General features: G+C 36.3%; 2 protein-coding genes across 2 annotated transcripts; one reads left to right on the top strand and one right to left on the bottom strand.

The window, feature by feature from the left end:
* Positions 1–4,388: 4,388 nt before the first annotated feature.
* LOC132296253 (uncharacterized) lies at positions 4,389–6,246 on the bottom strand. The gene is made up of 4 exons (XM_059794465.1): positions 5,731–6,246; positions 5,441–5,626; positions 5,109–5,356; positions 4,389–4,653 (listed from the first exon to the last, which is right to left on the bottom strand). Exons 1-4 carry the CDS (start codon positions 6,244–6,246, stop codon positions 4,389–4,391), a joined length of 1,215 nt encoding a protein of 404 aa, XP_059650448.1.
* Positions 6,247–19,088: 12,842 nt separating this feature from the next.
* LOC132296254 (uncharacterized) lies at positions 19,089–26,986 on the top strand. The gene is made up of 9 exons (XM_059794466.1): positions 19,089–19,213; positions 20,865–21,039; positions 21,200–21,233; positions 23,842–23,936; positions 24,021–24,134; positions 24,981–25,427; positions 25,491–26,086; positions 26,221–26,782; positions 26,927–26,986. Exons 1-9 carry the CDS (start codon positions 19,089–19,091, stop codon positions 26,984–26,986), a joined length of 2,208 nt encoding a protein of 735 aa, XP_059650449.1.
* Positions 26,987–27,091: the final 105 nt, after the last annotated feature.

Raw genomic sequence — 27,091 nt, forward strand, 5'->3', positions numbered from 1 at the left:
GATATTTTTCATTTTCATTTGTGCTTAAATCAATAGGTGCATGGCGACCATATTTGAAAGGTGGAAGCGGAAAAAGATGATGAAGAGAAAATGTTCTGAAGTTGAAGACTTGTATATAGACCTAATAATGTGTTACTTATGTTTTGCTTAGTTATATTCAGGATCTATTATCTTTGATATTTACATGACTTCTTTGAAGCATTGGCTTTAGCTTTATATTCAAATTGGATGAAGACTTTTATATAGACACAATGTATTACTTATGTTTTGCTTTTGTATTATTCAGGATCTATTATATATGATGTTTACATATGACTTCTTTGAAGCATTGGATTTAGCCTTATATTCAAATCGGACGACATTGATTGGTAAATGGTAATACCGTATTTAGAATTTGGATGCTTTTGCTTGTCGACTTGCATAGGCATCCTTGTATTCCATTGTCCTGTAGGATTTCCTTTGTGCTTGTTGAGGAGAGATGTTTCTTTGCTGCTCATGTTGTCTAGCATTTGAATTCAAATGCTTGACTTTGCTGTCCCTTGTTGTTTGAATTGAAGCCTTTATTGAAATTCCTCCCGCTTTCATTTGATTGACCATTCTTTTTACTGAAGAACGATTGGTCAAGAAAGCAACATTTGAGTTTGTGCAGTGGGTTGTTTCATATATAAGCTTGAAGTCTTAGTTCATGACGAACTATATAAGGCTGCAACAATTTATGCATAAGATGGCAGTGGGGGGTTTTGCGATCATAGACGTCAAAAAACTACCTAGTCTTAATCAGAGATGGGATTTGAATGGCTGCAAGATCATCACAAGTTGTTTTAAACTTTTGGATATAATCATTGATTGACTCGTACCTTTACGAATCAGTTGCAGCAGTCGTTGAAGATGTAGTTCTCGACCTGTTCTAGGTAGCTCCAAACTTCTTTAGCTGTCACCGAGAACAAGGCTAAGGACCTCCTCAGACATATAGTTCCATTTAACCATAACTTTAACATTCGATTCAACTTTCTCCATTTCACTAAGGTTAGGATTGATGGACTCATCCTTGCCATCTATAGTAATAAATTTTGTTGGTTCAGCGACAGATTCGTCAATGAAGCCAGCTAAATCTTCTCCTTCAATAAAAGATAGTTTATCATGGAATGTTGTGAAATATATAGTTACCAATTTGACAAACTAGAAATGTTTTGAGCCATGCATTTTTCAGACTTTCTAGACAATGCTTGTAACTGTTGAAAAGGTGGCAAGAGCTAGTGATGAAGAGCAAAAGATACCACCGAGCACAGACTTTCTAGACAATGCTTGTAACTGTCGAAAAGTTAGTAAATAAACAATTTGTTAAATGATGTGGATCAATATGATGGTGCCAGCTTGCACCTTCTTAATTCTTGTTGAACGAGTATCCGTATTCAAGTTCAAGTTGTATATTCCAACCCATTCTCGTTCTCGAAAAACCCATTTACAAGTTGTTTTTATGCATGCACCACTTGGCAACTAGTCTTGGTCAAATATATGTATGACTCAGACATATCATTAACTAGTTGTCTGATCTTGGAAATAAAGGAAGCAATATGACTTGATGATGATGAATCATTGAATTGGCGTGCACAAGCAGCTCGTGTCACCATCTTCAATATGCTTGCCCAGCAAGTATTTCTTTGGTTATAAATAGCCGGGTATCTCATTCAAAATCTTTCGAAATTGTGTGTGTTTGCTCAATATCAGTATTTTAAAAGTGTGAAAGAGTTTGGGTGTAAATGAAAATTGGGTGGGGTTAACTTTACCTTGTATTTTTTATTTTTACAGTGAAATATTATTTTGTCTTTTCTCTGTAGACGTGGGCATATCTGAATCACGTAAATCTTTTGTCTCGTTTGTGTGTGTATTGTTTTATTTTCTTGTGATTTATTTTTCCCTTGATCTCATAAATTTGATTTTCTTAGGTCTTAGGTACATATATATTCACGACTCTTTGAAATTATCCAATCTTGACTACATTGGGATTTATCTTCTTTGATGTAGTATCTTTTATCTATCAAGATGATTCTGTTATTAAAAGTGACTGCTTAGAGAAAATAAATTGTGTGACACTAGAAGTTACACATGTATTATTTTTACTTTAACCTTAAATATATAAGTCATGCTTCTCTTTTACAACTAAATGGATTTTCGGAGTTTTTGTTATTTAAAAACTATTATTATGTAATCTTCTCAACCAAACAAATTTTGAATCTCAACAAAAAATTTAAAATGTTTTCACTATTCTCTAAAATTAAAAAGTGAAAACTGATTCAAGCGGATCCAAACTCTTCCTAAGCAATTTTGGAATGGGTGTGGGCACCTTTTCGATGTATTCACTTTTTTTTTAGATGGGTAAGGTCTATATAAATAAACAAAAGAAGAATATACAAGAGCTCGTATAAGGATAGAACAAGCAGATCAGATGCAATACAAAGCATAAAATGCGTGAAAACTAAGACGGTGCATATATAATACTAGTCAAGGACTAAAAGCATGGTTGTTTTCTTTTGATTGTTTGTTACTTTTTGTTTCTTCTAGTGCTTAAAAGCATCCTCTATCAATTAGCTTAACCCGCGAATATTGGATAATGATATAAAGATTCAAAGCAATGATGATAAAGTGTGTGTGTGTGTATACACACTTATGGATCGTTTTGGGGGCTTCTTATTTTTATTTGGTGAATTTATTTATATATTTATTGTTAATTAGATCATTTACTATCTCCATATACCATCAAAAACTATATTCTTGCATTCAATATATATTATTTTCGGATAATACTTTACTATTCACGGGTGAGTGTACTCACCAGTCACCCCTTATGTGTTCTAATAATAAAATAACACATCACATTTAATAACAAAATAAACGCCCTCTTTTTCGGATCAACCATTGAATAAACGTACATGACTTTTTTATTATTTTGTTGATTTTGTTATTGAAACACACAAGAGGCGAATAGGGTGAAGTTACTCACGGATGAGTAGCTAAGTATTGTCCTTATTTTCTTAATTAACTTGATGACGTCATAGTTGTGCACAGCTTTGGTACCAAACAATTGGAAATAGAATAGGGGTAGGATTTTAGGGAGATAGAGGTTATCATATTCATTTGCATATATAATTATTATGCAATTTATTACTATTTTTTTCTTCTCTACTCATTACAATTTATATTTTATCCATCTAAGATTCTGAGCACAAAAAAAAAAATGAAGGATTTTTAAAGAAGAAAACATTACTCATATTAACTATTATTTACTGTTAATATATTATATATTAAAATATCACTTATATATATATATATATATATATTTTCAGTAATTAGGTCACTTCTATATTTTTCTCCTTTTAAGACCTCAAATTATATTGAGGAAGCAGATCAACCGACCATCACAAATAACGCCTGCTTTGACTGGTCGGTGGTGACATACAGCTGCTGCCATGGATAACCAGCATTGTGTGTGAGAGAGAGACGAGAGTCTTGTTACATGCGCGTAATCTATCTTGAAATGACTTATCATGTAACTATATATCTATATATATATGTGTGTCTTATGTATATATAGGGTTAGATGGGACCATTTTTAATTAATCCATTTGAGTAATAAGGTTGACATTGTTGGTAAAAGGAATAATAAAAGTAGTCAAGGAATAAATGTGGTTTTCTTGTGATGTGCAGCAAAATGGTTGCTTACAAAAATCAAATTGCACGACATTGACCACTAGAAGTTATTCATGAATCCCTTTTACTCTATTTAAACATAATTAAATCATGTTCCTCTCGGGTTATATTAAAACTTGTGGTATGGTAATTGATTGATTGGGATTTATTAATTAATATTTGAATTTGAAAATATAATAATTAATCATTTAATTAATTGAAATTGGTTAAAATTAAAATCAAGTAAAAAATTATTATAATTTTTATAGCAAAATAATTAATTCACTGCCATAGGTCTTGAAAAAATTGTTTGATTGTTAATATTCCAAAAAATAATAAATAATAAATAATAAATAAATAAAATAAAATAAAATAAAAAATAAAATTATGCTATTTAATTACTCAACAATCTCATTCTCATATAATATAATCATTTTACACAAGAAAAAATATATATATTGAGTTTAAAGTTTTAGGTATCCTTCACAAATTCACAATATCTTCTTCTACTTAGAATGAGCTCTTTTTTTTTTTTTCTTTTTTTTTTGAAAGGTAAAGATAAATATATTGACAAAGGAAAGGTTGTACATAGAAGTTAGCCTAGGCTAACCAAGCAAGAGACAGCCCAAAAGAAACAGGCCCACAGCCTAAACAGCCCAATACAAAGTGATCATGGAAGATATGAACTCCCCAAATCCCCTTCAAATTCGGTCAGGAGGTTTGGCCGGCGGCCGAATAATTGAAGAAGGAAGGTCCCATTCCTCGTTGACACGCCTTGTAGATGGAGAGTCCGTGACTGCAGAGGAGATGAGTTTCATCCTGATTATGTCCAATGTTTGATGTAGCAGAGTGTTTTGATACTGAAACTTCCTCTGAAAGATGATTCTATTGCGCTCCATCCATATGTTGTAGACCAGAGCAGCCAGAGCGAGCTTTGAGGTTGAGCTGTTGTAGAATCCTGAGTTGCTACGCCAATGATGTAAAGCCTAGTTAATAAGGTTAGGCCATAAGGATGGTTTAATGTGGAACCCACATTTAGATTGGATAAATGTCCATAAGGGTTTTGTGAAGTCACATTCAAAGAACAGGTGGTTGAGGTTCTCAAGTTGGGAGTTACAGAGGCTGAAAGTGAGGCATTGATGTGGGTTGTGCACCTTCTGTTTAGGGTTGGGAGTTTTTGCTATATGGCTACCTACAAAGTGAATGAGTGCTTGGGTATTGAGTATTTGGACCAAACTAAGTGTGTCTAAGGCAAGTTAGGAAGGTGGCTGTTGAAGTGCTTCATTATCATTGCAATTGAGAATGCTCTGGTGGGTGAAGGTAACCAAATAACTTTGTCATCCATGTTTGGGCATGGCAATGGGACATTGTTGATCTACTGTAACTGTGGAAGTAAATTGGTGATGGCTGGTGGGAATTACCACATGGAGTTGGATATAAAGGAGGACAGTTTTGTTTTAGTGTTGATGGAAGAATCACTTAACTGTTGTGAGGAGACAAGGAGGTAAAGAGGGCCAAGGCTGCACCAGTTGTCAAACCAGAAATTGGCACTTGTTCCATTGCCAATTTCAAGTTTGACAAGGGGCTTAATAGCTGTTCTAAGAGATAATAGCCTTCTCCAACTCCAAGAGCATTGACTAGGCACTTTAACTTCCCAAATGTTTCTTCCCTTGAGCAAGAATATGTTGATCTACTTTACCCAAATCATTTGCTTGGAGCTAATGATATTCCAGAAGTGCTTCATGACATCTACCTCATTCCAAAGAGCAAGGTTGGAGATGCCAAGACCACCAGCCCTTTTAGAAAGGCAGTAGAGATCCCATGCCACCTTGGAACCTGTCTTCTTTAATGAAGGTCCAGACCAGAGAAATGACCTAAAAATGCTGTTCATTTCATTAATGATGCTCATTGGCAAGATGAAGTTTGGGCTCCAATATAGCTGAGTGGAGAAAAGAACTATTTTAATAAGCTATAGTCTACCATAAAAGAAAGATCTTTGTTAGTCCAGTGATTGATTCTATTGCAAATATTTTCAATCAGCACTCTGCAATCATTTGCTTTCAACATGGAGGTGATCAATGGAACTCCAAGATATTTCACAGGTAATGTCCCTTCCTGAAATCCAAGTAGAGAAAATATACTGCTTTGCATTTGCTCATTAACACCTGTAATGAAACACTGACTTTTGCTATGGTTGATGTATAATCCAAAGAGTGAAGAGAATGAGTCGCTAGCATGCTTGATTGTTATGAGGGATGGAATGCTTGCATGTGAGAAGACCATAAGGTCGTCAGCAAATATAAGGTGAGTGAGCTTCAATTCCTTGCACCTCCAGTGATGTTTAAATGGCATGCTAGTTGTGCACTTGTTCAGGAGCAATAAGAAAACCTGCATAACAATCACAAAAAGAAATGGAGACAAGGGGTCACCTTGTCTCAACCCCTTGACACTGTTAAAGAAACTATTGAACTCTCTATTGATGGAAATGGTAAATGATGGTGTAGTGATGCAGGTTTGGATCCAGTGAATGAATAGATGTCGGAAACCCATCAGCTTCATTGATTGTAGGAGGAAGGTCCATGAAACTGAGTCAAAGGCCCTTCTGAGATCAATCTTTAGGGTACACCTAGGTGAATTTGATTGTTTGTGATAGCCATTGAGTAACTCTTATGCAAGTAAAATACTGTCATCAATTTGCCTACCTTGAATGAAGCCTGACTGAGCATAGTCAATGATGTGGGGAAAGGTGGGGTTGAGCTTGTTTATAAGGAGTTTAGATATACATTTGTATTTAGTAGAGCAGCAGAAGATTGGTTTAAAGTCAATGATAGTGGCGGGGTTAGGGACCTTAGGGACAAGGGAGATGGAGATAGAATTATCCTCTTTAAGCAACTTTCCTGTGGTAAAGAACTGAGTGATAGCACTTGTGACATCTTGACTTATAATTGGCCATGCTTTTTGGAAAAAAATGGGCATTGTAACCATCTGGCCCTGGAGCTTTGTCGCAACTGAGTGAGAACATACATTGCTGAATTTCAGTGGCTGTAGGAATGGAGCATAAGGACTTAGTGAAGGAAGCAAGAAGACAGAGAGTAATCAAAGAGTGCAATTGATCCAAGTCAAAATTGGTGTATGGGTTCATGCCAAGGCAACCTTGAAAGTGTGAGATGATTTCATTTTTGATGGCTGGTTGTGTGTTAAGAAATGCTCCATTATGGGTTGAGAGAGAAGCTATTTTATTTCTGTTTTGTCTGGAAGCAATGGACTTGAAGAAGAAAGAGGAGTTTAAGTCCCCCCCTTAAGCCATTGCACTCTTGATTTCTGTCTGCAGACTTGCTATTCAGTGAGTTTTAGTGATGTGTAGGATGTCAAAAGTAATTTTTCTTGGTCTCTTAGGGTATGGTCATCAAGAGTAGCATCCAAAGTAAGCTGGCAGCTAGAGAGAGCTACTTTGGCCATTAAAACATCATTCTGTAATGCACTTAGAGGTCTTGAAAACTTTGATTTAAGTGGTTGCTTGAGGCTCTTCAATTTTGATACCACTTGGAACATTGTGTGTCCCTCAATATGGTTATTCCAGTGAAGCTGCACTAAGGAGATGAAATCATCATGGTCACTCCAACAGTTGAAGTACCTAAATGGGATTCTTCTCTGAGGCTTAGGGTTGCCAAGGTTAATGATCATGGCACTATGGTCAGAAACTCTAGGGGGAAGGAAGTTGTAATGGGAGAAGGGAAATGAGTGGCTCCAAGTGTCATTAATAAGGACCCTATCAAGTTTCCTAGAGATGTTGAAAACACCAGGACTTTTGTTTGACCAAGAGTGAAGAATCCCTGAAAAATGAAGGTCCTCAAGGTTAGATGTATATAGGCATTTCCTAAAGTCCACCATTGATTTAGTTGTCTTCCCTGAGCCTCCATAGTCCTCAAATGTAGATTTGATGGTATTAAGTCCCCTCCAAGGATCCAAGGGGATGAAGAAATGGTAGATGATTGTTTAATAATATCATCCTAGAGATTTTCCCTTTCTGAAGCTTTATTTGCAGTATAAATGAAAAAAGAGAAAAATGTGGACGTGCAATTTAGAATGGTTACATGGCAGTGTATAGCCTGTCTGGTGCATTGAAGGATTTGTAAATCAACAACATGGGGATTCCAAAGGATCCAGATCCTTCCCAAAGAAGAATGGCTATAGTTATTTGCTAGCTTCCAGTGCCTAGCAATGTAATTGTAAACTCTGTCAACATTGGCTGGTTGAACCTTGGTTTCAGGAATGGCAGCAATATCTGCTCTATTTTTTGAAATAAGATACTTAACTTTATCTTGTTTCAGGGTGCTATTCAAGCCCCTGATATTCCAAATGGCAATAACTACCATTTGAGAAGTCTGCCTTTTGGGAAAATGTTCCCTCTAAGAGAGATTCTCTTGGAATGCTTTCTTTTGAATGAGCATCCTTTCTTGGTCTTACCTTTGTCCAGGGTAATGGGAAGATTGGTGGTTGATTCATATTCAGAGAGGCTGGAAATTCATCCTCAGCAGGAAGGAGTTGCTAGCTCAGCTCATTGTAGTTCAGTGAGGTTTCACCCCTTTTAGTGATAGAGTCTGGGATGATTTCAGGGGATAAGATGGTAGGATTGTAAGAGCTTAGGTCAACCTTAAGGCTGTCTGTAGGCTTAAAGTAGTGTGTGATAATATTTTGCCCCTGTTGGGAGCCAAATGTAGTATGGGAAGGTGATGATGAATCAGTTAATGCAATGGTGTTCATTGGAGGTGAAGACAGTTGATTGGTTTTTGGAGGTCTCTTGTATGGGATTACTTTCCATTCTAAAGAGGGTTGGGATTTTTTTTCAGGGGGAAACATGGCATGGCATGATTTTGATGAGTGGCCAAAGCAATTGCAAGAATAACAGATCGCAGTGCAGTTCAAGTATTCAACAATAACATTTGTGGTATTCCTCGAGCTCTGGTGCAACTTAAGGATTGAGGGTAGGTCAGAGGTTGTATTTATTTCAACACAGACTTTGGCAAATCTTATTTTTTGCTTAGAAACAGTGATTGGATCTGCAAAAGAGGGACACCAATGAAGCTTAAAATATAGCTAAGACTAGGCTTAGTCTAAAAGTGCAATGGCAGGCCAAAAAAACATTATCCAGATTGGGATAAAAGAATGCTTTGCTTTACGGAAACATGGCTTCTAGTGGTTGAGGATGATTGGTTTATTGGCTAGGAACTAAGGGCCCTCTGCTAGAATTGTATTGCACTGGTCAGTTGTGGAAAAATGGAATTCAAACAAGCCTTTCTTTGAGCTAGTAACTTTGAGGAGGCCCCTATCAGACCAGAGAAAGTTGGATAGATCCTTGACCATTCCAAAGGGTAGGGGTTTATGGACAAAGTAGCCAAGTAAGCTTGTTTTGAGATGGGATAATCCCACTGCTTCAATCTCAACGGGTGGTGATATGATACCATCATTTGGTGGGGAATGCTGTATAAAATCCAATGGTAATCTGGCTTGTTCTTTGGTAATGTTAGCCCACGTTGGGGAGGAAATTGGGGGTTGACTGATTGGACAGTTTAGTGCTTCAGTGGTAGAATTGGTGTGTGAGCAGGCTTGGGGTGTATGGGCTAGTAGCAGGGTAGATACAAAAGTAGGGTCATAGTGGAAAGTGGTAGTAGGTTTAGGAAAGGAAGTGTTGATGTTAGGGTCAGGTAAGGGTTGTGTGACTAACTTGTTACCTAAAGAAGAAAGTGTAGTTGACATAGCAAGAAAAGTGTGTAAGAGAGGTGTACCTGAAGTGACTACCATTGAGTTTGAATTCAAATTCAAATTTGCATATGGGACCCTATTAACCTCCAAGTTATGGTGGTGGAAAGGGGAGCCTTGCCCCTGTGGTGGTGGCTCTTGGACCTCTGTAGGTGGTGGTTATGCATCCTTATTTGATAATTCGTCCAACAGCATTAATGCATGATTAATATTGATGATGATGTCACTAAGCTTAGTGTTCTTTTCCCTAAGCTTGGCCTGAAGCTTGAGACTATCTCCAATAAAACCCCGAAGCCATTCGACCTCCTCAGCAAGAGCAATTAGATACCCCTCGATTCTAGAGCCACGGGTGATTAAGTCCGAGAACAGAATATAAGGGATACCAAACAATTAATATTTAAACAAGTATTTGAATACAAAAAGAATAATAAATAAATAAATAATAAGCTGAAGGAAACTATATAATAAATCCCAATTTTAAAATCCTCAAATAAATAATAATTAAAAATCCAATAATAAAATCTTCCAATTCTCGGATGCTAGTAATTAATTAAACTACAACTCGGGAATCCATATTGTGGACCCCTAATAATATCCTAACTGAAATAACTGAACTGAAATAAAACTAATAATTTAACCATGAAGAAGAGTCCTATGTAGAGTCAGAAGAGTGAATGACTATTTCTGTTCGGCATGAACAATCTTTAAGACTAGAACTGACGAACACCTGAAAAATAATGGTGGGTCAGGCCCACAAACAAGTTCTAATCCACTACTTCCCAAATAGAGACCCGATACACATACACATCCTAATTAATTCAACAATAACTAAATAGTCCATATATAGATATATACACACTAAAGGAATCTCACTAGACTATAGAGTTGTCTCAACCTGAATAGTAGACAACATGCAAAACGCACATATAGTGGGCATGAGTACCTAGACCTACTAGGGTACACAACTACACTATATCTAGCTACACATCCCTGGCGATATACGCACCCTAATTACTGATCATGAGACTCAAACTCATATCATGGCGTATAATTCTATATGTAAAATCCGTCATATGCAACCATCAAAATAAATTATCCAATTATTATTTCAATACTATGTCATCCAACTATTCCGTTGACCTGACACGAATAAGTAGGACTTAACACTGTGGTTAATCCATTTCCTTATTAAAAATAGGTAGGACTTAACTCTTAAGTTAATCCGTCCCTAATATGCCCCCAGCCCATAATGGTGCATTAATCCATATCATAATCAAATATAAGTTTCAAATCCAAGGATAATGTCAATAATGTTTACATATAATAATCCAAATAAATATGATATAAATCATACACATCCTTTGCATTTACTTGGGCAAAAATATCAATTCTAAGTAGCATGTATTTAATCTACATCACAAGAAATTAACATGCATCTCAACTAAATTGTACATCTCCCTGTTCTAATTAAATTAATTTAAATCTAAGCAATTGATTAAAATAATTTATTTAAATCTAATTAATTTATTCTATTAAATTAATTAAATTCCATACTTAGCATGCAAACTTAAATCATGCCTTTCAATTCTTACTGAATCTATTTAAATTAATTAAATATTTAATACAAATTCATAAAATAAAAAAAATAACCAATATTAATTTAATATTCCCACATTAAACCGATTAATGTTTAAAATATTTAACGTATATATATATGTGTGTGTGTATATATATATATATATATATATATTGTATGTACACCAGACTCATTCCAAACCACCTAGCCACAACAATGTGTAGTATGTTATTTTTTCCTTCCTCGGGTGGCGTGTATGCCTTAAGAATAAAAAAAAAAAAATTTCAATTTCAATTAAAATTTACAAACTGATGCCACCATTGACCTTTTTCCCTTCCTCGTTCAGTGTGTGTATTTTATGAAACAACCAACATTTTAATTTCACCAATACATGCAACAAACAGCCTTGTCATGGTGCCTTTCTCGTTCAGCGTGCCTAAAGACAAACACAACCTCTAATTTCATACATATGCCCAAACTGTTTAATTCTTGAGTCTTCCTTGTTCGGCGTGCATGAAAACAACCACCAAAATCTGATTCTAACTTATACAACAATACACTGAATCATGCTTGAAAAAAAAAAAAAAAAAAAAAAAAATCTAAAATCCATTATTAAAACACATGAATTGTAACTTCTAAATTAATTCATGTAATCGGACTCAATTAATTTTTTTAAAGAACCTAGAATTAATTTAGTATGTATAGGGTACGAATCAAAGGAGAAGAGAAGAATTAAAACTTGCCTTTAGGGATTTGATAAAAACCCTAACCTCCTTCTTCTTCTTTTTTTATTTTCCTTCGTCTTTCTTCTTTTTCTCTAGAATATATTTCGTGATTTATTTTCTAACTCCTTTTACTAACCTATAGCTATATATTTATAGGCTAAATAAAATAACCTAATTATTTTTCCAATCCAAGTCAAACTAATAATAAAATAAAATAAAATTTAAATACTAAAAGTAATTAAAATATATTTTACGTACAATCTATGTGTAATCCTTTTTATATATAACATATAAATATACACATCAGATTATTACTAAAGAACTTTCCTATATATATATGTATATATATATATATATATTTATTTATTTATTATATATACATATCCAACCGTCCATGGATAATTATCCATACCCATCAAATCCCTTATCCAAGTAATCCATGGAGCCCAATTGGTTGGTCCATTACTACAATCCATATCTAATTCCTTAAAAATATAAAAAATAAAAATAAAAATAAAATAATTAAATTCCTAAACAAATACACATCATCACCCACAATTTCATTTAAACAAATAAATCAATTAACACATTTCAACAAATAATTAAATCAATTAAACAAGTAAACAATTAGTCAAGAAATCAACTAAATAATTAACTGCAATTAAAATAATTTTAAAAAAAATACCGAGACTATCATTTTAAAATCAGGGGTATTACAAGCAACACGAAGCCTGAAGATTTTATCAATCAGGGCTTGGGTGTTGGTGGGGTCAATGGGATTTGTTCACATCTGAGAACAAAAACGAGTTATCAAACGAATTTTTCTGAAAAAACACGAAGAAGAAACCCCTCCCGAAATCAAATTTTCTACCCGGCTATGCGAGAGAAAATGAAAAAAATACACTATGAAATGGCCAAAATGCCCCTAGATCAGAAAAAACTTAAAAACTCAAAAAATGCAACTTTGCGCCAAGTATGCATCATTTGACCCTAAATGCATTTTTATGTTGAAACGAATGTGCGCGCAAGTATAATAAATAATTCTAAGCGCACGGGAATGGTCCGTGTCTCCCGAGAAGCCCCGACTCAAAATCTGACCCCCCCGATGGTCAAAGATGATAAAAATGAACTTGAAATTGAAATTTTGAAATCCAAAAATATGAAATGGAGTCAAATTACCATTTAACCCTTTGTCACACTTCATACATGATTAATGAGATTCTATGAAAGAATAAAAACGGAATTCCTACACCCGATGGAAAAGTAATGAAGCAATGACTTATGAATTTTCAAGGTTTTCATAATATTTCATGAAATCAAGAATTACATAAGATACAATATAAATGTCATTGGCCTTCGGCCTCATCTCATATATGTCAAATACATTACAAAAGGTATACTTATGTACACATTACATATATGGAATGAAGGGTATAAGTTTTGACATATAAGGCTACAAAATGACATTTCATGTTAACATTTGCATGAAATGGGAATTTAAAAGCTACCAGTCATCCAATGAATGATGAGTATCACGAACCAAGTCTTCATACCTGAAAAATGTCCCCGGTAACTTTGGGGTGAGTAACATAATACAATATTATCACCTTAAAGTGAAACAAGTCAAAGGGGCTCATGCCACCTAACGTCTATGTCAAAATGAGACTCAGGGAGCATCCTAAACTACCTTAGAGTATTTCTAGCATAAACCACATCACTCATACAATTTAAACAACATAGGAGCACATAGTGTAACGCAACAAGACATAGGTACCCAAAGTTATCAACTTTTAACCTAGAATGCGATAACTACTGAAACGGTTCATGCCTTCTAGATTTTAAGTCAAGATGCTTATGTAAGATAACTCCTAAGTTATATCAACATAAAGCAACATGAATCACGATATCTATGAAATTAAATAAGGTTGGGACATTCCACACAACACCACAAGATTTAAATCTTCAAGAAATACTACTTGAAATTTAAAGAGTGAAATTAAGGGTAAAACATGATATCTATGTAATTTAAACAAGGTTGGATCATCCCATATAACACAAAAAGTTTTAAATCTTTAAGGAATGCAACACTTGAATGTTAAAGAGTGAAATCAAGGCAAAGCATAAAGTTTATGCAATTAAACAATGTTTGAATATTCCATAAAACACGAAAATGTTCTTAAATCTTCAAGGAATAATACTTGAAATTTAAGGAGTGAAATCGAAGATAAAGCATAATATCTATGCAATTAAACATGATTAGAACATTCCACATATAATGACAAGTTTTAAATCTTCAAGGAATAGCAACTTGAAATTTAAAGAGTGAAATCAACCAATATGGATACTCAGATATCGCCCGAATTAAAACCTTACTCTTGGGATCACTTTAGGGCTACTAACCCATGAGTACCTTCCCCTAGTGCGCACTATAATGTAGGGAGCTCTCTATCCCCGTACTAGAACCAAGTCCTAGCCATGTCAATTCTTGATTGATATCCCAAGTTCTAAAATCAACAAGTTGTGCAACCAAGAGTGCATCATGATACAAGTAATGCATTAAACCACATTCCATACACAACCAAGATTTTGGAACACACAAGTCATGCCCTAAGTCCTCAACTATAATGGCATGTGAAATGTCAAGAAATCATAGTCTGCATTTACATAGACTTCAAACTAGGATTTAAAACACAAGGAATCTATTGATGTAAATATACCACAAGTATAAGATTAATGATTTAATTATTTACTAAGTAATACATGGATAATTAAATCATTCCAAGACAATTATGCAAGTTTATTAAGTACATTCATGAAATCAAAATACAAGGAGTCTAGATACATAATAAAAAGTTAAAAGTCCTATGAAATATAAGTTACAACCGTGTGAATTAAGTTTCGTACAAGGAAAATAATTAAATATAAGTTTCAAAACTTATTCGACTATACTCAATTTGATACACGTGAAGGAACTTGTTAAGGAAATCATGAATACTAAGTTAGAAACTTAATCAAGCTCATCGACCCATTGAATATGTTTTAATTAATTCTTTTAATTAAAATCTCTAGATTTTAAAACTCATCCAAATGCTCTCAAATTAAAGTATGTTATAAAACATGCCAATACTTGATTTAATAGCCTAATACAAGTGATTTCCATGCAAGCTACAACCATGATAATTAAACATTAATACAAGAAAAATAATAAATGAAATGTTTCAAAACCTAATCAAATATTCCCGATTTAATATATGTAAAAGTATATGGCATGCACATCAATAATATCAAGTCGGAAATCCAATGGAGTGAATAGTACACTTGGAATTAATTAATTAATCAAATTAATTAATTATCTCTAGATTTTAAAACATTTTCGAATACTCTCAAATTCACATATGTTGAAGAGTATGTTAGGACCTAATATAATATGACATCACATATTGATTTCAAGTTAGATAAGGTCACATGAATTAAATTTTCATTCAAGAAAATTATTCAATAAAAGCTTCAATACTTATCCAAATGCTCTCAATTTAATATATGTCAATGAATATATCAAGCTGTAATATAATAGCATGTCATAAGTTTAAACTAAGGTATAACCAACCGGGAGAATTAAATCTCATACAAGAAAAATAAACAATAAAGTTTCTAGATTTAATACAAATGTATGTGATTAAGTTATATAAACATGAAATACACTCAATATAACCAAGATATAAATCTAAGACATCCCCTACCTCAATTTGAGATGAAAATCTCAATTCCACACCGAAAGAAAAGTGTTCCGAATCTGACGATACAGCAGGGTTATGTTGGGGACAATGCGAGGAACAACTTTAAACTTTGAGGTACCATGAAAATCCAAACTCGAACTTGAAACCCGAACTCAAAAGTAGTCGGAAATGGATTCTAATAAGAGGGAAAGGAAGACCTAGTCAAGGCCTTCGATAAACGTTAAAGCACGACGGCAGAATACCTAAGGGAAGAAGGTTAAAATGAGGAAAGAAGAGTGGCAGCCCCTCTTGGGCTGCCATGGCAGCTGCTGGTCGTCCATGAAGAGAGGAAAAGGTCAAAAATGAAATGTCTCACCCCATTTTTATAAGAAAACCCTAAAAGTGCCCCGCCGGGTCCGGAAAAGTGAAATTTAAGCAGACACACTCAAACAGTGAAACTCTGTGAACGAAAAAGAATCGAAATGAGAAAAGATAAATAACGAAAGAAACAGTGTCGAAAACCGAGTCCCGAGTAGAGAGATATGCCCCAAATAAGTTCGGCGGCAACCGGGGTCAGAAATCCCTAAAACTGGGGAAAACGACCGGGAGGATATTCTAAGAGTTCATGACTTGACGAAAAGTGAAAATGAATCCCGTACGAGGATTCAAGCTTAAAATGAGGTATTTTGTAATAACTTTCGTTAATTGCATAATGGTCTATACAAAAAGGGATGACTACAAAACTGCCCAGAATGAAAATATCTTTCAAAAGATATTTTCTTAAAAACCCCCAAAATAAAATATCTTCAAAAGATATTTATGAAAAACACCCCAAGAAAAGAAAATATTTCTGAAGAACTTTGCATCCATGCCTCTATGGACACCGGGAGTAACCAGAGTACTTTTTTACAAAAGTAAATATATGTATTTCATGGAAACCACTTAGAATGAAGGTACGTGAAGTCGAAAATCAACTCCGAGCATGAAAGGTGAGGTTGTGCCTAAAAGTGACAAACGGGGAAAAGACAAAATAGGGAAAATGACGAAAAGTGAATAGTGAATAGTGTCCAAAAAGTGAAAATGTGGAAATAATTCGATCCTTAAAAGAAGTTGTCAATCTGAACGAAAGAGTCTCGAAAACCATTTCTAAGCACTCGAGACGACACCCAGTGACGAGAAACAGAACTCGGAAAAGAAAATTAAACAGAAAAAATTTATCCGTAAAATTTGAGAAAAATGAAAAGAGGAAAAATGACCGGGTCATTACAGTGATCATGAATAAACTTTGATTTGGGTTATGAGCCATACTGAGGTGGAGGTTGGGTTGAGAATGAAACCTTCTTTGGTTTGGTTGGTTGGGGGGGAGGTTTCTTTGGAGGAGGAGTTATCGGATGGTTGTCAGTCTTAGCAGCTGGTTTCTTGAGGATAGAGATGGGGTTGTGCTGCAGTAATTTGTTAGCATTACTGTGGTCGAGTGTGGAGTAATTGGTGGTGAATGTAGGTGGGGTGAATGGTGGTTTAAGGTGGTTAGGTGGTCGGGATGATGACTGGTTTTGGGAGCTCTCATTTTTTATAAGAATAATTTTATCAACTGAAACTTGTCCTTGCAGCATTGGACTTAGAATGAGCTCTTTGCTTGGTGAGGAACTGATTTAATTGGATGTGCAAATTGAGCCTTCTTCAATTTAAGGGTAAAATAGTAATTTTACTCTCCATTAAGAGTCTAAGGCTTAAGGTTGATTCCGTTGCGTCTCTTTAGTTTGATCTTAGGGAAGAGTGTTCTAAATGATATGCATAAATGAATAATGATTATTATTAGTCTAAATAGCATGGACGCCCCCTACACATATCTGGATCGGACCTGTAATGGGAGCGAGGGCAAGTGTTAGAGTGCGAAAATGACAAAATTTAAAATTTAATTAGAGGAGGAACATTTTCAGAATGCCTATTTAGTTGTATACTATTGTGTGTAAAACGTTTTCAATATTTGTATATAAGCTAAAGATATTATATTTTGTAAAATAATAAATATATAATTATAAGTCACTTTATTTCTTTAATGTTATGAGATACATAATATTAGTAATAACTAAAATACAAATATATATATATATATATATATATATATATATATTTCAAAACGCAATTTTAGAAATCTATATATTTATTCTTAAAGAGATACAATTTATATTAGATTCTTAAAGAGATACGGTTTAAATTTTTGTACATGAAGTAATTATTTTAAAGAATTATAAAATAATAAACTATTAAGTACATTTTGATAATTGTATCCATAATAAATATCACATATAATTGTCTATATTACAATAAATGAGAAATCATTGTGAATTCTCAAGGACTGACTAAAGAAATTCATGGATTGACAAATTAAATTAGTGAATTAGGGACAAATTTTCTCTTAAAGCATCAATTCAACCGCGGAACATGAGAGCAACACTCCTTTAGAAGGAATGTGTGACTTAGAATGAGTATGGATACAGGTCACAAACATAAGCGGATACATCAACATGCTAAATTATAAAAAATGAAAGATACATGTATGGAGTGGACATAGCTATATATAAATATGAATTTTTATTTATATACAACTATTGAGTAATAGTATTATAAAATTATAATTAATTTCTAATTTATATGCTAAGAGTTGTATTGAAATAATTTAGAAAATAAAATTATGTTATTATTGAAAGTGTTTGTGTCAAAAATAATAAAATTTAATTTTTTATTTTATGGACATGTATTTGAAGTGATGGACACGTATTTGAGGTCGATGTCCAACACATACTTGATACGACACGGGTACGATTCCTTAAAGAAAGTGTTCGTGCTTTCTAATTATTATGAGTAGTTTATTAAGTCCCCGTTTGGGAGAGCTTTCTCATATTAAAAGTCCTTCATTGATTAGGCCTTCGTGAAATGAATTTCGTTGAAAGGAATTCATAAGAAAAATACGTTTGACGAGCATGTTTTTAAAATTTACTTTAGCTTTTAGATTATTTTTTTCTTGACAATAATATCCGTTATCCTTAATAATTATTGTAAGCAACTAATAAAGAGGCGAATGCGACAGTGGTGGAAGGCGCTGACAATACTGGTGGTGGTGGCGGCAAAAGGGAATTGCGATAGTGGTGGTGGTGGTGGAAGGTTGCGGTTGAGGGTGGTGGCGGTGGAATGTGACAATGTCGGTGGTGGTGACAGTGGTGAAAGGGTGGTAGTGGTGGAAGGTGGTGATGAAGGTGGTGGTGGTGGTGGTGGTAGTAGAAGGTCACAGTGGCGACAGTGGTGGAAGGTGGTGATGGTGGAAGGTGGTGGCGGTGGTAGAAGGTGGCAATGGTGAAATGTGGTGGTCATTGGTAGTGGAGGGTGATGGTGGTTGTGGCAATGGTGGTGGAAGGTCACGGTGGCAGCGTTGGAAGGTAGTGGTGGCAACGAAAGGTGGTGGTGAAGGTAGAGGTGGTGGGTAATGGTGGCGATGGTGGAAGATGGTGGTGGCAGAAAGTGGCGATGGTGGAAGGTGGTGGTAGAAGGTGGTGGTGGCAGAAGGTGGTGATGGAAATTGGTGGTGGTGGCAGAAGGTGGTGATGGAAATTGGTGGTGGCGGCGATGGGGGAGGGTAATGGAGGTGGCAATGGTGGTGGTAGTGGTAGTGGAAGGTCACGGTGGCGATGGTGGTGGTGGTGTAAAGTGATAGTGGAAGGTGGCAACGACAATGCTGGTGTTGGTGGAAGGTCATGGTGGTAGTGGTCAGGGACGGATGAGTAAGGGGGGCAAAAGTTATTTTTTTATTTTTTACAATTTCAAGGGGGCAAAAGTGAATCTTCAAAGGTATATAACTGAAAATAAGAAAAATTACAATTGCTTAATGCTAAAAAATAAAAATAAAAAAAAAAAAAAATCACCTCTTTAGGCCTGTTCCTAGCAGTGGTGGTGGTAGCGGGGGGAGGTGGTGGAGGGTGATGGTGGTGATGACAATGGTGGTGGTAGAAGGTCACATCGGCAGTGGTGGAACGAAAGATTAAGAAATAATATAAGACAATCTTCTTCATTTATGAAAATATATGGGTAAATTAGTAAAATAACAAATTTATTCTTAAAATGAGGTTTCAAAAGTAACATTTTCTTACTTTAGTGAAATGTACTTTCCAATCATTGGCTTTTCGAGAATGTCCTTTACTATGTGTAACCAATGTCACACATTTTTAATTTAATTTTTTATTTTATGGACATGTATTATGGTAATGTAGCTACTTCATAATTATGATTTTATAAAACTTGTAAGTGAAAAATGGACATAAATTTTATTGATGGCATAATCTTTTTGATAAAAATTTAAACTTCTTTGAATCAATATTTCATAGAGAAGAAAAAAAAAAAATACACAAGAAGATAAAATTAATTTTGTAGAAATTATTTGGTTTGTAGTAAAAAAAACACTACCTATGTAATTTTTATGTAATAAAAAAAAAATAAAATTACGGTTAACAAAACAGTTGTTATCAAGATAAACACAATAAAATTCAATTCAAAATGTCTAGTTTACAATTTTTCTTTAATCAATAATTAATTGAAGAACAATGATATTCACACGTGAATTATTTAATTAAATAATTAAGTACAAGGCTCTATTTTATTATTTGTTGTATAATTGTTCAATTAAAAAACAATAGATCCATCCACTGCAACTATTCCTGCAAGGGTCATTTTCCTTACCTAAATAATTTTTACAACTATTCATGGCCACCTGGAAATTTTTTTCCGGCGTCATCCACCTCGCCACCTTCCCCGTCCTCTGCATCGATTACGTCGAAAATCTTCCCCTTCTTCGGCTTCGGCCTCCATCGCTACCTCGCAATCCTCGCCGGTCCGGCCTTCTTCACCCCGTTGCTCAATACTCCGTCTGTGCGGTCAATCACTACGCCGGCCACGATGTAACTATCAACACCTCATCGCTCTGTCTCCGTCGACAACTCTCTCATCGCCGGATTCTGCTTTGGTGTCAATATACATTTTTGGCTCTATTTTCCAGTAGTTTGTATTTATGTTACCTGATTTATGGTGTTGGAACTTAATAATTTTGGTTTGCAAGTTTAAAATTTTGTAATGTGTGTTATTACTGGTGTTCTCATCTTCATTTTTGGTAAGAAAATTAGACACAGAATGCGAGGTTAGAGAGAGAGAGAGAGGAGGGGTTCTCATTTTTCTGTAAAGAGTAGTAGGGCAAGATGGTAATTATACTTGATGAAAGGCCCAAGTAAAAATGTCATAGAAGTAATCAGTAGTTGGAAAAGTAAACTACACGTGGCAACTGCTAAGGCCGCGACTGCGCTACCACGGTCACCGTGGTTAGCAACCCTTGACAAAGACAATGGTTGATGTTAGGCATAGGCAAGTACTCTCGCTCCAAGATGTACCCGAGGTCTCTGGGCCATCAAGGCCAAACATGGCGACGCTCCCTCGCCACCACAAGAAACCCGCCGAGAAGCCACCAAAGTTCTACTCCGCAGACAATGTCAAAAAGCCCCTTGTCAACAAGGACCCAAACCCACCGAGCCAAGTATCTTTCTCTCTGTGTGTGTGATATATATGTAATCATTTTGTATTTGGTCTTTGATTCATAGATGTGTACTGATTTTTCTCTCTTTGCATCTTATTTTCTCTCTCTAGGGCTAGTATTGTTCTGGGTTCAGTGCTGATTATCTGGATGGGAGGTTAAGGGGAAGAGAGTTGTGTTCTTGAAACAACTTACTGGTGAGATTTTTCAGCTGTATTATTGCATTTACAAATGATTTATTCGTTTTCGTTGATTTCTCTTCGCTAATATTGGTCCTAATATAATTAATTTCTGTCAACATTTTTCTTTTTTCTTTTTTTGGTAGTATGTTATTAGTTTGATCTCATCTTAAGTGGATTTTGGGTAATTTAGCTATGCTTCAAAGGTTTGTAAGATTGTGTAGTGACTTAACTAATTATCTGTTATGGATTTAATATTTGTTTTTCCCACAATGTTTTACTATAAGTAATTACTGATTGATTTGGGTGCAACCCAGACCAAGGTTTGGGTAACAAACACTATTTCAATTGAAATAAGTATGTATTATGTCGTGAACTTCCCTTGCCAGCACAAAGTTATCTTTATTTATATAGCAATAAATAGCTATTTGTACAATTTTTCTCTACTGCAAAAGGCTGACTGGACATGTCCTTTACCACTTGTCAGGACTTTGATCTGGTTTAACCAATTATTTTGGACAAGGATAATTTAATTACAAAATGGTAAAGAAATGTATATGCATCTTCTAGGATATTTGATGTTATTTCTAATTTTGCTATGGTGGTGTTTGTAGCTTATATATATTTCTTTGGATGGTATAATGGTAATGTTTTCGTATGTATATATTATACCACGATCACTTTGTTGGGTTCCTTTCTCATGTTTTTGAATAAGTTTTGTTGGCCATGTCACTTTGATGTTTGTACTATTAGACCTCATGCCACTGTTATCCTGATGCTGGTTGCCTTGATAGATGCTTCCGTAGGATTTAAGTAACTTGTTACTTGGTATACAGTTGCACAATATATTGACTATATATAGCTGTCTCAATATATGATTTACTTAGTCCCAAACGTAGTCGTCTAGATCTAATATTTACGTTTGAGATGGTATGTAACATAATTGCCTGTTGCATCCTCATATTGTGTTACGGTAGGAACTAGGGGTGCCAATTTGTGTTATCGTGTCATATTCATGTTGCGTCATGACATGGGAATTATGCCATATGGGTCGACATGGACGTGACTAACACGACACGATTATTGAAAAGGTAACACCACACGACCAGTGTAACTTGTATAATAAATTGGTAAAGACCTGACATGACACGGTAAGACATTTACTTAAAGTTTCATAATATTAGGGTAATTTCAAACATGAATACACCAACTTTAATTAGCATGTCAGTTGGATCGACATTATTAAGCCAAACCCTAACTCACTTATCTCTTGTTGTGCCAAGTATTGCATTCCTAGTAGGAACCATAAAAATCCTATGTGGCCTCAATAGATGGCTTGGAAGGACCAAAGTTTCTAGGACTTGATATCGAGCTTCCTATATTACAATTTTCTTGGTTATAGGTCTTGCTGTCCTAATTTTTCTCGTCTCAGTATATCATCTTGAAAGAATGTCATCATTGGGATTATTCACTAGCATTGCGAGCGCGGTGTATATGTGATTTTTTCATGGGGTGTTGAGGTCTATTTGGGAGTTATAAAATTACCGTCTTAATTGCATCTTACATCTACCCATGAGCTTATCCTAAATTGCTTGCTGCTGTTGGTTTGGTTCTGATTGTATTATAATTGGAAACTGACTTTATAAATACTCAAACTTCTTTTGGTTCTCAAAAATACTGAAATGAAATATTAATTAAAATGAACTTCTGTTATTGGTGATGCCAACCGCAGTTGCAAAATTGTGTATTTGGTTCTATTTATTCATCTCAATTTATATGATATAATATTCCACTGCTTTTTGTATCTTCCATCAAAAGTTGCCGAGTATTTTAACAGAATCCATTTTGGAGGTAACAAGAATTTCACAACATTCTATAAACTTGTATGGTTGTTGATAGGGAAAAATATAAACCTACCCTACCCTACCCTCGATAAGATTGATTAGATTTCATTATCAAAGATAATGAAATCTAACGTGGTTCAACAAGTAAGAATAATCCTATTATAACTGGAGGAGGTCAAAATGATTAAATCATATCCCCGACAAATCTGGTAACAAATCTCCTATGATTTCGCACAAGCGGAAGATAAGATCAACCATCGACATCGGCGGAACGATTTTGATTCCAATCGACAGTCATAAATAGGGCACCAAGCCATTAAAGAAGGTACGACGTAAAAATTATTATTAATCCCTGCTTTCTTTTTAGACCTTCGTGACTAATTTGATCGATGGAGAGCTCTTGGCAGGCACCACACCGGTGCCGTCAAGGTTCATCGATCTTCTCCTCTCTTCCTTGCAGGAAAACGGTATCGTATCGGACTGCGCGAATTTCAGCCTCAATAGTTGGCGCCGTCTGTGGGAACGACGATTCCCTTGAATCAATTAATTACTCGTTAGGTATATACGTTTGCAGTCCGGTATGGTTACCGAAGGAACACCGTCGCATGGATCTGGTCAAAGGGTAGAGTCGGGTGAAAACCTGGACGTCCCAAACGACTAAGCACGGCTTGCAGCGTTGGAACTGTAGGTTTAAACTCTGAGTCAGGGTATGAACCAGTTGATCCAGCAAAATGCAACGCTCTTGCAACACCTTGTTCCACCGGTTCAACAAAACTTTCCAGGACAAGATCTTTCAAGTCCAAACGGAGGTAATGGGGATCTTGAAGAGAAGGATAATCATCCAGCCCAAAATGAGACTGAAGTGGAACAAAGCCAGGTGGGAACCTGACATAGAGAGGTGGTTCACCCATCTCTCCCACGGAGTTCCCGACCTCCTGAAAGCATAGCCTTCTGTCTTAAGGAAAAGACAAAGAAAGTTACCCATCTCGACTTGCAGATCAAGGATCTCAAGGGGAAAATGGAAGATGTAATGCAGGCTATGAAAGGGAAAGGTCCTGCTGCCGTAGATGACCTGGTACGAAGGACCAACCTGCCTTTCAGCCCCGCCGCTGTGAAATGTCCACTACCTAGCAAGCTCAGGATGCCCTCGTTCGAAAGCTTCGATGGGACCAAAGATCCCCTCGATCACCTGGAAACTTTTCAAGCTCTTATGCATTTACACGCTGTGCCAGATGAAATCATGTGCCGGGCTTTTCCCACTACACTTAAGGGATCAACGAGAGTTTGGTTCAACAAGTTGAAGCCAGGAACCATCAACACCTTCGAAGAATTGAGTAAGCAGTTTGTGAGCCACTTCATTGCAGGTCAGAGGCATAGGAGGCCGGCTACCTACTTGTTTACTGTAGAGCAACAAGAGGAAGAGTCGATTCGGGAATACATCACCCGATTTAACGCAGAGATGTTGCAGGTAGAAGAGGTGGACGACAAGGTAGCTTTGACCGCTTTCATAGGAAGACTCCAAACCTCCAAATTCTTGTTCTCCTTGTCAAAAGAACTTCCCACCAACATGATAGAGTTGTTGGTTAAAGCACAAAAACACATCAACACTGAAGATACCATGAGTGCACGGAAGGAAGGAGAGGACAAGAAGAGGCCAACCCCTCTCGCCAGGGATGAAAATAATACCAAATATAAGAAATCGTTCTTTAGCTAGAGCGACAACACATATCATGAGAAGGACTTAGATGAGTATACTGATTAGAAATTGTCTCACGGCTGGAATTAGCCTTATCAAGTCATTCAAAATAAAGACTGGGGGCATCTTTGTTAATCATTTTAAATGGAGGGTAGCTCCATCACGTGTTATTTTGTTTTTAATAAGCCTTGAGGCAATGATTGTTTTTAATAAAATTCCTTTTAGAATGCTTTCGTTGGGGGTAGACAGATTCTGGATTCCGCTCTTATTGCTAGCGAATGTGTGGATTCTAGACTTCGTAGTGGGACTCCCGGTGTTCTGTGCAAGCTGGATATTGAGAAAGCCTATGATCATGTTTGCTGGAATTTCCTGTTCTATCTGTTGGAGAGGATGGGTTTTGGTGAGAGATGGAGGAAGTGGATTGTTTCTTGTGTTTCCACTGTCAGGTTTTCGGTGTTGGTGAATGGCTCTCCTTCGGGATTCTTTGGCAGTTCTCGTGGGTTGAGACAGGGGGACCCTCTCTCCCCTTTTCTTTTTATTATTGTTATGGAGGCCCTTAGCAGGCTGATGAGAAGGGCGGTGGATTTGGGTTTTCTTAGGGGTTTCAAGATTGGCCTTGAATCAGTTCAGCAGTTGGAGATCTCTCATTTACTTTTTGCGGATGACACTATTGTTTTTTGTGAGGCTGATATTTCCCAGTTGAGGTATCTGCGATGTGTCTTGGTTTGATTCCAGGCTGTTTCTGGTTTGAAAGTTAACGTGGGAAAGAGTGTGATTGTTCCTGTGGGGGAAGTTCAGGAGGTGGACACTCTGGCTGCTGTTCTAGGATGTGGGACGCAACGCTTTCCCATCTCGTACTTGGGTTTGTCGCTGGGGGACTCGGCTAGGAGGGTGGGAAGTTGGAACCCGGTGATTGAGCGGGTCGAGAGAAGATTAGCGGGTTGGAAAAAACAATATCTGTCAAAGGGCGGTAAAGTTACGTTAGTGAAGAGCACTTTGTCAAGCCTTCCAACATACTTTCTTTCGCTTTTTCGTATTCCAGCCTCTATTGTTGGAAGAATAGAAATGCTCCAACGTAATTTCCTTTGGGGGGTCGCGGAGAAGAGTTCAAGTATCATCTTGTCAAATGGGAACAGGTTTGCAGGCCTATTCGGTTGGGAGGGCTTGGAATTAGGAGATTGGCCACTTTCAATTGTGCTCTTCTTGGTAAGTGGCTTTGGAGATTTGGTAAGGAAAGACATAGATTATGGAGAAAGGTTATCTCATATCGCTTTGGGGAGGAGAGAGGAGGGTGGTCAGCTGGATCAGTCAGGTCTGTTGGCGGAGTGGGGGTGTGGAGGGCCATTGGTAAGGGGTGGGATGCCTTTTCCAAACATATTAGATTCAGAGTTTGGGATGGAAGAACTATCCGGTTTTGGGAGGATCCATGCTGTGATGATAGGCCTTTGGCCCTTTTGTTTCCCAGGCTTTTTAGGATTGCTGTTGACAAACATGCAATGGTTACTGACTATTATCGCCTTGATAGTGGAAGGTTGTCTTGGGATGTGCGTTTTCGGCGAGCTTTTCAGAATTGGGAGCTGGATGATGTCACTGGGTTGTTGGCTCTTCTTTACGGACAGGAGGTGGAGGGGTCTGGGGCAGATTCTTTGATTTGGGCGACTTCTTCTCAGGGGATGTTCCAGGTCCGGTCCTTTTTTGTGTGCCTTTCTGGTTTTCATGGTACCTCATTCCCATGGAAGACGGTGTGGAGGTCTAAGGCGTCTCTTAGGGTGGCCTTTTTTGTGTGGACTGCAGCTTGGAGTAAGATTTTGACGTTGGACAACTTGAGGAAGAGAAGACATATCATTGTTAATAGGTGTTGTCTTTGCAAGATTAATGGGGAGTCGGTGGATCATCTTTTGTTGCACTGTCCTGTGGCTCATGATTGTTGGAGTTTGATGTTTGGCCTGTTTGGTATTCATTGGGTCATGCCTCAGACATCTTGGGAGTTGTTAGATATGTGGAGGGGCCAATGGGTGGGGACTCAGGTCAGAGTTTTTTGGAGGGTGATCCCTTTTTGTATTTGGTGGAGCCTTTGGAGAGAGCGTAATGGAAGATCTTTTGAAGGAAAGGAATCCTCTATTGGGGTGTTAAAATTTTCTATCATTTGTAATTTGTTTTGTTGGGGTCAGGGGAGAGACTACTCCTCTCTTGAGGAGATTGTTGACTTTATGAGTTCTTTGAATTCATAGGCTCCATTTTGTCTTTGTATAGTTTGGGTCGCGTTCCCCTTTTTGAACGCTTTTAATACAATTTACTTATCAAAAAAAAAAAAATTCCTTTTAGTTTATATGTGC

The sequence above is a fragment of the Cornus florida genome, unplaced genomic scaffold, assembly GCF_030987335.1.
Source record: "Cornus florida cultivar Cherokee Brave unplaced genomic scaffold, ASM3098733v1 CherokeeBrave_3.0.0_Hap2_Chr02, whole genome shotgun sequence".
Taxonomy (NCBI): Eukaryota; Viridiplantae; Streptophyta; class Magnoliopsida; order Cornales; family Cornaceae; genus Cornus; species Cornus florida.

Bases quoted from the DNA above. Each gene is read 5' to 3' on its own strand.
- LOC132296254 (XM_059794466.1), top strand. From the start codon at position 19,089: ATGGGGGAGGGTAATGGAGGTGGCAATGGTGGTGGTAGTGGTAGTGGA. The intron at 23,937-24,020 runs GTGGGAACCTGA...TTCTGTCTTAAG, and splicing joins CTGAAGTGGAACAAAGCCAG to GAAAAGACAAAGAAAGTTAC. The intron at 25,428-25,490 runs GTTTTTTGTGAG...GTTTGATTCCAG, and splicing joins TTTTTGCGGATGACACTATT to GCTGTTTCTGGTTTGAAAGT.
- LOC132296253 (XM_059794465.1), bottom strand. From the start codon at position 6,246: ATGAAGCTGATGGGTTTCCGACATCTATTCATTCACTGGATCCAAACC. The intron at 5,357-5,440 runs GTAGATGTCATG...TTCTTGCTCAAG, and splicing joins ACCTTGCTCTTTGGAATGAG to GGAAGAAACATTTGGGAAGT. The intron at 4,654-5,108 runs GTAATTCCCACC...TCATTGGCGTAG, and splicing joins TTTATATCCAACTCCATGTG to CAACTCAGGATTCTACAACA.